The following is a 12,019-nucleotide window of genomic DNA, read 5'->3' on the forward strand; positions in this document are numbered from 1 at the left end:
TGCCAAATCAAAAGCCTTTTGCCTTCACGTAGATTCCAACTCCTGCTGTGTTGTTGTTATTGTAAAGTTGACTCCAATTCCTACCAACCCTACACACAGGAGCTACTCTATCCTGAGCCAATCTCAGAAAATAGGGAACACTTCATGAGTCTTTGTGTCACAGCATAGCAACACAATAAGACAGAGCTGAATTGGATTTCCAAGGGTGCAGTCTTTACATGAGCTCTGGTGGCATAGTCCATAGTGAATTTTACAGCTAATCCAGGAGTTCTGGGAGCTCCAGTGGACTAGTGGCAAGAAGCTGTGCAGCAATCCCAAAGGTGCACTGTTCAAATCTAGCAGCTTCTCCTTGAGAGAAGGATGGGCATTCTCCTTCTGTGCAATCAACTGCCTCTGAAAACCCACCAGAGGGTCAGCTGTGGGTCACTTCCTACTCAACAAAACACAACAACAGTCCAAGAGTTGCATGTCTCTATCAGTTCAAACCCACTATCAGCTCTGCAAGAGAAAAATGGGCTCTTTCCATGCAATTTACTGCCTTAAAATCCCAGTGAAGGGTTATTATCAATGAGTCAGTTCCGACTTGATAGCAGTAAGTTTGAGTTTGGTTTTTTTCTCATATAAAGGTTGGCACATAAAACCCAGCCATAATTACCCCAAAGAGACCATTACTGACATCCAAGCAGATATATGCACACCCATGTTTATTGCAGCTTTGTTCACAATAGCAAGGAGTTGGAAACAACCTAAGTGCCCATCAACAAACAAATGGATAGAGAAGCTGTGGTATATTCACACAATGGAATACTATGCTGCATTGAAAAACAAGGAACTCATGCAATATTATTCAAAATGTGTGACCCTGGAGGACATTATGCTGAACAAAGTATCTCAGTCACAAAAGGACAAATACTACATGGTGCCACTGTTGTAAAACAGGACTGATCTCGGGGTTACAGTGAGACTGAGAAAGATGGGTTCAATAATGTATACTGCATTGAAACTAATGAGGGAGAAAACTGGTTAAAAGGGATATGTGATTAGGTATTTTTGTCATTACAGGAGTCCATAGAGAAGGCTATATATTGAAGTAGACCTGGGGGAGGGATTGTAAAACAATGAAAGAATTTTTCTTTTACTTTTCCAAGAAGGTAGTATACTAAAGGCAAGGGTTGGGAGGGGAGAAAAGTGCAACAGTGAATGACTGGAAATCCAAAGTCTGTAAATTTTCATTGAAAATAATAATTAAAAAAACCCAAAAACCAAATCAAGCCATAAGTAAGGTAAGCACAGGCTTACTTGTGCTGGTTGTTAATCTGTAGTGAATAGTTTCATATGTTGTTGTTGTTGTTAGGTGCCATCAAGTGGACGACTCATAGCAACTCTGTGAACAGCAGGTCTGAACTATGTCCTATCCTGCGCCATACTCACACTTCCTGACACACTTGAGACCATTGCTGCTGCAGTCACTGTGTCAACCCATCTGGTTGAGGGTCTTCCTCTCCTTTGCTGACTTCTCCACCTTTCCAAGCATAATGTTTCTCTCCAAGGAATAGCCTCTCCTAGCAACACGCCTGAAGCATTGAGATGAAGCTTTATCATCTTTGCCGCCAACGAGCACTCTGGCTGCACCTTTCTCAAGGCATATCTGTTTGTTATTTTGGCCATTCATGGGATATTCCGTACTCTTTTCCAACACCACAGCTCAAAGACATCAGCCCTTCTTCGGTCATCCTTATTCATGGTCCAGATCTCAGATGCATAGCAAGACCTCATTGAAAAGACCTCTTAGTTGTGCTTTTTATCATGTGAAGCTGTTCACTATACATTAGTAATAAGCACGATAAACTTGTGTTTGCCAAACTTCCCTACCACGGACTGTCAATTTGCAAAGAGGCTTTGAATCTTTAGAAAGATGCTGTGAGGCCAGAAGAGAGACAGGTACTAGTCATTTATGGAGGGGCAGTCTTTGGTGTGGTGAAAATGTGAATTGGTCACTACGATTAGTAGATAAATACAAGTGAACTCATGTTTAGTTTGCTTATTGGGTAATCCAATGATGGAAAAAGCCTTTTTAAGTGCAATTCTGTTCTGACTCATGATCAGAATGGACTCCAAGGTATCCATTGCTGTTGGATCAGAACTAACTCATAGCTGACCCTCCATCGGGTTTCTGAGGCTGTAAATCCCGTGGGAGAAGATTGCTCATCTCTCATGGAGCTGCTGGTGGATTTGAACCCCTGGAGAGGCTTGGCCTTTGAATGAAACTTCCTCAGGCTCCATCCTGGAGCTCCTGCTAGGACTGGGTTTCTGGTTGGCTAGTGTGACATTGTCCCCATGGGTCCTTAATTCATTCATGTTGGTGATGCCGGCAGGGGTGGATCACTGTGCACAGAACAACCATGGCTGTGAACAGCTGTGCCTCAACACGGAGGAGTCCTTCGTCTGCCAGTGCTCGGAAGGCTTCCTCATCAACGAGGACCTCAAGACCTGCTCCAGTGAGTCCCACTGCCTGCGTCTCTGGAAGCCGTCTTCCTAGGGAAGCATTTGTAGCAGGAGGGAAACGGGGGAGGCTACAGGGCGCTGCCCCCTTTCCTCTGCCTCATTATGGCTGTTGGGGGGTCCACTGGGGGTGCATGCATTCACAGGTGGGTGAGGTTGAGCGTGGGGTCACTTAATTAATCATCAGTGGCCTGATGGCCTTGGTGGCGAAGGCGCACTGCCCACCTGGGCCCTCACTTGCTGTTTGACTTACAGGAGTGGATTACTGCTTGCTGAGTGACCATGGCTGTGAACATTCCTGCGTCAACACGGACACATCCTATGCCTGCCAGTGCCCCAAGGGACACGTGCTCCGCAGCGATGGAAAAACCTGTGCGAGTGAGTGTCGTGAGGTCTTGCTACAGGCAGGACCTGGAGTGGGCGTGCGTGGGGTGGGGCGGGTGTGCACAGGCGCGCGCGCGTGTGTGTGTGTGTGTGTGTGTGTGTGTGTGTATGTGTAGGGTCCTTTGGGCCCTCATGGCTGCTTTCCCCAGTGCTTCCTTCCTCCACGCCTGGAAACAGGTTGGAGTTTTCTTCCCCAGTTTCCACAGTCTTGCTATCGTTCTGAGTTGGGAAGAACCGTGTTTCTTAGAACTCACTGTTGTACCCTCACATTCAACCCTTTGTTATCAAGTCATTTCTAACCCATGTGGCCCTACAGAATTGCCCCATTGGGAATGGTGTGTAGGCATGTCATTAGGAGGGGCTGGTTCTTGGAGAATAAATATCATGCTGGGAAAGGTGAAGGGTCAATGAAAGAGAGGCGGACTCTTAACAAGGTGAATGGACATAGGGACCATAACAGTGGACTTGAGTATATCAGAGATGAGGAGGATGGCACCAGATCAGGCAAGTTTCAGGTCACTATGAGTCTTAGTCAATTCGATCACACCTACCAAGAACAACAGCGATGGAAGAAATAGACTGTAACATCTTTCTCCCATATATTGGTTCTAATGGATTCAAATCAATGACATTTCAGTTAATCGCCAAATGCTTACGCACTGTTCCATGAGTTACCTGTAACTGGGCCTAAAATGCCAGTCACTGACTTTGCTCATGTGCAGGGCAACTAGTAAAGCACTTGGCTAATAGCCTGAAGGTTGGGGATTTGAACTCACCCAGAGGTGCCACAGAAGACAAGCCTGGAGATCTGCTTTCAAAGATCACAGCCTTGAAAACCCTAGGGAGAAGTTCTTCTCTGCACACGGGAGTTGCCAAAGGTTAGAGTCTAACTGAAGGTGTATTCATAATCTGCTAAGATTAGAAGCAGACCAGTTACAAGAAGTGCTGAGTCAACAATGTCCCAAATGTACGATCTGCTGTGTAACTGCATGATTTCTGACATTAACAGTCTCTCTTTCATTCAGCTCTCCCAGTCTTCTGTGCCCCTTGGGTTTGGTGGTTTGCCGGAAGATCCCACAGAGACTCAGACCCATCAGGGGAATGACTCAGTGACATAGACAATGCAGGCTGGTGTTGCAGAGACCTGTGAGCATTGTAGCCTGTCAATTGCAGTGTAGCTGGAAAGTGGGTGTCCCAAAAGAGAACTGGCATTCATTTCCCATGAGCTTATATAAGCCTCTAGAGAGGAGGGGCTTGTATCCCACCCTAATCTTCTCTCCTTAACACAATAAGGACAAAATAAACAGTTAATCAATAGCCAGGAAAGACATTTTGAAAAGTAAACACTTGACACCACCAAGGGCTACTCACAACAATAATAGTGTGACCTGTTAACCAATCCAAGGAGCCATAGGGTCACAAGCAGTTAAACACTCAGCTTCTAACCAAAAGGTTGGTGGTTTGAACCCACCCAGTGGTTCCAAGGAAGAAAGGCCTGGGGATCTGCTCCTATAAAGATTACAACCTAGAAAATATTATGGGGCCACTCTACTCTGTCATATGGAGTCACTGTGAATCAAAGACCAATCAAAGGACACCTAACAACCACATTTACTGACCACTGAGTACACACTGTGGTAGCGCTTGTCCAGCATTATCCCATCCCAGCAGCCCTGCAGAATTCCCCACTTTACATATAAGGAAGGCACAGTTCCAATTAAGTAAAAGAACTAAGGTTACCACTTAACAAAAGGTGGGTTCAAACTCAGTCTGGGAGAAGACGAGGTTCTTGAGAACCCCTTGGGCTCTTTCCTCTCTGACCCTGATCACCTGGCAGCAGATGATGAAGTTGGCAGTGATGTCTCGTAGGTAGATGTTTCCTTGCAGCTAGTTCCAGCCCTAAATCCATTAATAGAAACCTCAGACCACCCTTTCTCTTCAACCTAAGAATTGCTGTATTTGCTGCCCTGCAATTCTGTTTCCAAGTGAAGCTGGAGAAAGAATTGAAAAGTAGTCATGCATGGAGGGAAAGGGCTTTGGTTTACCTGCCCTATCTTGGTGGTCTTTCTGGTTACAGACCCACTGATTCTATTGTGGACACAACCTCATTTAGATCCCGTTTTTGTAGCAGAAGTTCATGTGGCAGGTAAGCCGACTGCACAGCTGGGCGTGCCTGCCTAACTGGGAACAAGGGAGCAAACAGTTCCCCAGTTTGGGATGGATTCTTGTGTCGTGGCACATGGGCTCTCCGTTTTCTGGCTTGCTGGTGGCTCCCAGCCCTGCGGCCTTCAGAACTCTGCTGCGGCCAGCAAGGGAGTGCCTCCTGCCCTGGGGTCTCGCAAACTGTGAGGGTGTGTTGAAAAGCTTCTGCATTTGACGGCAGGCCAAATCCAAGTTGGTAGCTTTTTTGTTGATTTAAGTCTCCGTCATCTTAGTTTATGCTCTTTCTCTTCCTCTCTCCAATACTGTGGAGTAGACCTGACTTTAAGATGGTTGTGTGACTTCTAAGAAATTCTCACAGGCCCTTCCAAACAAATGGCAACCCTTTCTCCTCAGCAGAGTTCCTCTGTGGTGCAAATAGTTAACACACACACATCTGCTAACTGAAAAGTTGCAGGTTCGAGTGTACCTCAAGGCACCTTGGAAGAAAAGCCTTGTAACCTTAAAACCTAATTCTTAAAACTCAGCCATTGAAAACTCTAAGGAGCCAGGTCTGTTGTGCCACATTTAGTAAATCAGAGCTGACTTCAACAGCAGCTCATTCAAATGTCGTCTATACACTCTCGTATCCTGATATCAAGGTCCACACACTTTTTGCGTGTTACCCATTTTCCCACTTACAGTGTGTTAGTAACTAATGGTTCAGTGATATCATCTAAATGAGTCAATACTAAACAATGCACTTTGGATATGTGTATATTTGTGTGTGGTTTTGCCTAAAATAGGGCTTGTGAGATACTTAGACGGCTTAGAGTTATCCTGAGGACATGTTACATGACAGATACATTTTACTCACTAGCTGGTATATATGTGTTGAGCTATTATGCTAGTTGAGGGCTTTTTGTCATCACTGGGGTAATTCGGTCTGGTTGCCCTGTCCTGTAATAATAGATTGGGTTTCCAGTCTAGCCACAGTCCAGCCACAGGGCTTGGGATGTGTGTTCCCTTGCTGTATGCCAGATGATAAAGAGCCAGATGACATGACTTCACCTTCTCTGCAAAGCCTGCTGGCTGTGGATGGACGAGCCAGTTGGGGGCCAGCCAGGCCCGGCTCCGCAGATAAGGGATTCCGTGGACTTTCACAAAGACAGCTGGCATGTAGAGGCCTTGACGGTCAGAGGAGCCTTCCACTCACCTTCAGGAACATTCTCTGAACCAAGGGTGGCCAGGTCCAGGTTTCCAGGGCCCAGGAACGAAGTCACCACCATGGATATGCAGGTCCCTCTCATTCCCCTTGGACTCTCTTCCATCCTCTCTGCCTCCTGCCCTACAGCCTGTGATTGTCCAGGTCTGCCAGAGCTGCAGCCTTTCTTACCTGAGACAGTTAGATGAACAGACTGGAGATGATAGCAGGAGAAAGTAGTCATCTTTCCACAACTGCCGTGGAGAGCCTTCCTGCCCTCTCACTCTTCTGGAAAGTTCTCTGCAGTAGATCTTGTGCAAGTGCACCATGGCACCAAGACAGACACCACAGGTTAGACACACATGGGGCACAGCCCATTGGCCTGCTGGCTCCCAGAAGTCAGAGTCTTCTCTGAGTTGCCAGGCCTTTACTGTGCCACGCAGTAAAGCTGAATAGGTGATAAAGTGAATAGCCAGAGATCATTTCTCTTTCTATCATTTATATAACACCTAGCACAGGGTCCACTCCCTGCTCCAACACTGTTAGCGCTTTTCCACTGTCTCCCAAGGTAAACTTTGCAACTTCACATCTGGGATTGACCGTTAGCACACTCCTCTACCCCTTTAGGCTAAGCTCTGCTCTCCAGCCTTCCTCCAAACTGGCAATGCCCCTCTATATTTGTTCCTATGGTTGCTGTAATAAAGTACCCACCAGGGGGGGCTCATAGAACAGAAGCTTGTCACCTCACAGTCCTAAGAGGCTGGGACTCTGAATTCTGAGAGTCAGCAGGGCCAGGTCCCCTCCAGAGCTTGATTCTCTCTCATCTTCCCAAGCTTCTAGTAGCCACAGATGTTCCTTGACTGGTAAGTGCATTTCCACATGGTGCTTCTCTGTATCTGTGTCTCTTGTAAGAACGCAGCACAGATTCTATTCATACCATCGCAATAAGACCCTGTATTAACATGAGTGATATCATCTTCTAAGATCCTTTATCCAGACAAGACCACACTCACAAGTACCAGGGGCTTGAACTTCAGCTTAAATGTGGTGACAGGTAGGAGGTACCATCCAATCCATAACGTGCTCTGGGCTGTCCCTGCCCTGTCTCCACTTGGAACAGCCTCTCCCCATACCACCCTCACTTGATGAAATTCCTCCCCTGGCCCTACAGGGTGTCCCCACAGTGCTGCCCAGCCCTGTCTCACCTTGTGTAAGAGTCTGAGAAACTGCTTAGAAAGAATGTTGAAATGTGAGGCCAAAACTGAGCTTAAATCGTGTTGCTTCCACCCAGGACAGAGGAACTGACCCTCTCTGTCTGCTTCACCTGTAAACTGGGGATGTTCATTCCTTCCTGTCTCTCAGGTTCACTGCACAAGAGGAAAAGTGTTCACTAAAGTGCTTCGTGAACTTATAAAGTGCCCTCAGTGAGATAGTGGTGGATTAGTGAGAAAAGTCCTACTTTTTCATGCAGGAAACCCCCCGCCAATGCACTTCATGTGCACTCACAACCCATCTTACCTGTCAGGGGATCTTCCCACTTGGCTGTGATGCTAAACAAGTTTCAGTGGGGTTTCCAGACTTAGGAAGAAGAAGAAGAAAGGCCTGGCACTCTACTTTTTAAAAATCACTTAAATCATTTCTTAAAAGTCTTGTACATTATGATGGTCTGGGCAGCAAGCTGCTCTGGGGCCAGCACAGGGAGAGGCGGGGTTTCTCCTGCTGAGCAGAAGGTTGCACAAGGGGCGAACTCAAGGGCAGCTAACAGCAACAAAGGCAAACTAACGCCCTGGGGGGTGCCTGGGGGTCTGTAGCAGAGCTAGAACTAGACTCTGGTTCCCCCCCTACTCTACACCTCAATCGCCTACCTCCACAGACACATGTCTCCATCTAGCTGTTTCTGGGTTTATCTGAGAAGGGCCTTAGGTGTTTACCACTGAGTTGAACTGACTCATAGCTGAGCCTCCAGCAGGTTTTCAGAAGCAGTGAATTGCACACGAGGAGATTGCACATCTTTCTCCTGCAAAGCAGCTGCTGGATTCAAACCGTGTACCTTTTATGTTGGCAGCGAACTTCCTTATCACTAAACCACCAGAGCTTCCTGAGAAAGGTCTAATATGGAGTTAAATGATCTGCTGCTCTTGGTTTTATTGTATAATAAGACCAGTCAGGAAATTATGTCATTCTTTCTCTCAGCTGCCCCCTGGGCACTCGACCACGGTGGCTTTCTCCCTCTGAGGCTGGGCTTGAATGACCTCTGTGGGTCCTCAGCTGAAGGATGGCTGTGTGTCTGCAGAGGTGCGAGCCCATGATCGCTGCGGCACACTCGTACATGACTCGCCAGACCTGGCATCCGGATGCAGTGACCACTCAGTACCGACGTGTAGGAGCCCCGAAATTTCTAATCATCCTGACCACATATTGCAAATGCCCTATTCATGATGGGAGTTTAAAGAAATATGTGGACCTGCTACTTAAGTGCAAGTGGTGCAAGGTCTTCTTTTTTTTTTTGAACTTTTTGTTATCATTTGCGTGACAAGTTTGCAGAGCAAATTGGTTTCCATTTAACAATGGAAAAATTTAACAATTTTGTTCTGTGACTTGGTTGCAGTCCCTTCACGATGACGGCCCTCATCCCACTTCCTCCCTGGATTCTCTGTATCTATTCATCCATTTTTTCCTGCCCCCTTCTGTCTTCTGAACTTTGTCTGGAGGCAAATACTGCCCTTTTTGTCACCTGTGATGGTTTGCTGTGAGAAATACATTCCTGCTTGATGTTAGTCCCTCACTCATTCATTGCCGTCAAGTTGGAACTGACTCATAGCTGCCTCTTCGCTGAGTTTCAGAGGCTGTAAATCACACAGGAGATCTCCCATCTTACTCCCTTGGAGCCTCTTGAGAATTTGAGCTGGAAAAAGACACTACCTTTGGGTTAACAGCACCATTCCCTGCGGACTGTGCCATCAGAGCGCCCTCTGCTGTTACTTGCCACTTCATAGACTTGTCACTGCTGGATTAAAAATTGATCCCAGTGGTGAATTCAGTTCCAGCTTTGAAGGATGTCCAAGAGCCACAGTCTTGAGAGTTCCACCAATCTCTATTAGACCAGAAAGTCTGAACACTCTTGTTTTAGTGGGAAAATTATTTCTCCCTGTGTTCTACATGTCTCATCACCTCTTTCAAGTACGTGTTGATTCCTAACGGTTCTGCCTTTACTCTCTTCTCTGAATATGATTGTAGGCACTTCTGTCTTTAGCTCTTGGTTCAGTTATTCTTTTTCTCTACAAGGACTCGCTGAGTTCCTGCTTAGCTACATTGTGTGGACAGGTTGTTCTTGGCACTGGTGACCCTGACAGTTCACACAGGGTCTGTTTCTGCCCTGGTAGAGTTTGAAGCAAAGACACTGAAGAAGCAACAGCCAGTGCATGTGGTGAGAGTTGTGATTCAAGACGGTGGTGTGTCAGGGAGCCTGTGACAGGGAAATGCCCTCCAGCATAGGGAAAGGCTCTCTGAGAAGGAGACGTTTAATCTGAGATGGAGAGATTGAGTGGCACGAGCTACACAGAGCTGGGGAAGGTGGTATATGAATGATGCTCTGGGCACCAAAACAACATATGCAGACTTCAAGGTCCAGAGAGTGAAGGATAGCACGCCAGTGCATGGAGTGCGGAGAGCAAGAGGGAGGCTGACAGAGAGGCTCCCCGAGACACAGAACAGATCACCTACAGCTTTCACAGTCACGCTCAGTTTAGAGGCTCAGCCTCACAAGAGAAGAGACTTTTCTCTGTTTTCTGAGAATCTAGCAGGGTGAGTGGCCTGCTGAGTTACAATGAATGTGCAATGGAACTGAGTCTGTGAAGATGAGAGATTTGCCTTCTACTCTTAGGGAGTTCTGATGGTTTTGTGGTGAGGAGTTACACTGCCAGCAGAGGCACACGGTTCTAATCCACTAGCTGCTCTGCAGGGGAAAGGTAGGCCGTTTCATCCTGTGGGTGATTTACAGCCTCTGAAAACCTGCTGGAGGATCAGCTATAAGTTGGTTCCACTTGATGCCATGGAACCACAACTCACCTCCACTCCTGTACACCTAAAACAATTCACCTTTGCAAGTTCAGGGGCCTTAGAAGAGTTACTTCCCCTCTCTGGCTTTCTGTTTCTTCAACCCTGAAATTAAGGGCTTGGACAGTTAGTTGCCTCCAAATAAGGATAGTAACTGGCACAAAGTATATGTTCAATAAACATTTGCTGAATACATGAACTCCACACTGTGGGGCCCTCCATCCCCCACCTCCAGATCAAATAAAACCCTTAGATGCAGGTCAGGGATAGTGACTGTCTTTGCCTGTTAGTGATCACTGAAAACCTTCCCTGCTGGGGACTGTCCATGGGTCTAGGGGAAAGCAGCTGACACAAAGTTGGTTTCCAGGCTTGATAAGATAGAAAGCAGTTAGACCTGTGGTGAGGAAGTTAACGATGGCATACCCTTGTCACTCTCTAATTTCTTCTCTTTGATTTATGAGAGATCCACAAGGTTCAGGACATGCAGGAAGGGGACACTTTTGCTGAATACACCAATCATCTGCTCTGCAAAGGCTGTTGTGTGGGAGAGACTGAGGGAGCTGAGCTACCGCCAGTGTCCACGAGGTTCTCATGAAAGACATCCTCACACAAACCTCGTGAGGTGGATCCAATTACCCTCGCTTTTTAGAGTAGAAAAACTAAGGAAATGTTTTCTTCTCTTTTACAAGTATTTTTGAGGAGACTGTTACATGCCGGGCAGGCAGTGGGAGGTACACAATGTTACAGAGGTCATAGCCCAATGAGGAAGCAGATACAAGTACAAAACATCCCATAAATAGATGTTTTATTGCAGCTTTGATACACACCATAAAGGGTGCTTTGAGGGTCTGTGATAGGGAGGGCAGAGACTTGTGGAGACTCATGTGAAGAGATAGCTGAAGGGCAAATGAGTGTTAGCTCAGGGGCAGAGGCGATGGAGGAGGAAGGAGCCGTCCAGAGAAGGGAAACAGCAGTCAAGTGCTCTGGTGGGAGGACTCTGCGTGGGGAAGGTACTGAAAGGAGGGCCCAAGAGCCTGGGAGAGAACAGAGCAAAATGAGGCTTAGAGGGCAGGGCTCATGAGTGTTGCCAAGGATTTTCTTTCTTACAGGAAGTATTTCAGAAAGCTGTGGAGGACTTCAGAGAAAGGGAGGGCGTGATGCGTGCAGATATGCTTTGGGGAAAAAGGATTCAGGCTGCAGCAGGGTGGACAGACTGGAGGAGATCAAAGCATATATAGTCTGATCAGTAGATGATGCAAATAGCCCCCCAAAAGAAAAATGGCAGCATTTAGTTCGTGATGGCAGAGGCACAGACTCATCTGGGCAATCGGAAATTCTCTGAACATAAGGTCTGAGTGCTGCCGCAGTCTTATCCAAAAGCTCAGCAGCGCCCCAGGCTCCCAATTAGAAAATGAAATGGTATATTGTCGGCGAGTATGTAGATTGATATAATCTCTTTGGAAGACAATTTGGAAGTCTGTATCAGCTTTTAAATGCTTATACTCTTTTGGCAATTCCACTTCTAGATATTTACCTTTTAGACATGCTTTCATTTTGTATGCAGAAATGCGTGCAAGATTATTTATTGTCATAAGGTTTATGAGAGCAAAACACTAGATGGCACTTTAATGCCCATCAGGTAGGAGACAGGTTAAATGAAGTATGACCTTCAAAAGCAAGGTAGGGCCAGAGGTTAGAAAGCAGGATGTTATAAGAATTATTTTGTTTATATTT

At 46.6% G+C, this 12,019-nt stretch overlaps 1 protein-coding gene across 3 annotated transcripts in view; it reads left to right on the plus strand.

Annotated features, from left to right (window-relative positions):
• The window catches only part of MATN2 (matrilin 2), a 189,519-nt gene that overhangs the window by 140,164 nt on the left and 37,336 nt on the right, over positions 1-12,019 (plus strand). For all 3 annotated transcript variants that reach the window (XM_006900358.1, XM_006900357.1, XM_006900359.1), the window contains 2 exons: positions 2,376-2,498; positions 2,758-2,880. In XM_006900358.1, the coding sequence (XP_006900420.1) occupies positions 2,376-2,498; positions 2,758-2,880 (246 nt within the window). The remainder of the gene's footprint in view (positions 1-2,375; positions 2,499-2,757; positions 2,881-12,019) is intronic.

The sequence above is a fragment of the Elephantulus edwardii genome, unplaced genomic scaffold, assembly GCF_000299155.1.
Source record: "Elephantulus edwardii isolate Elephantulus edwardi_28Jun2011 unplaced genomic scaffold, EleEdw1.0 scaffold00282, whole genome shotgun sequence".
NCBI lineage: Eukaryota > Metazoa > Chordata > Mammalia > Macroscelidea > Macroscelididae > Elephantulus > Elephantulus edwardii.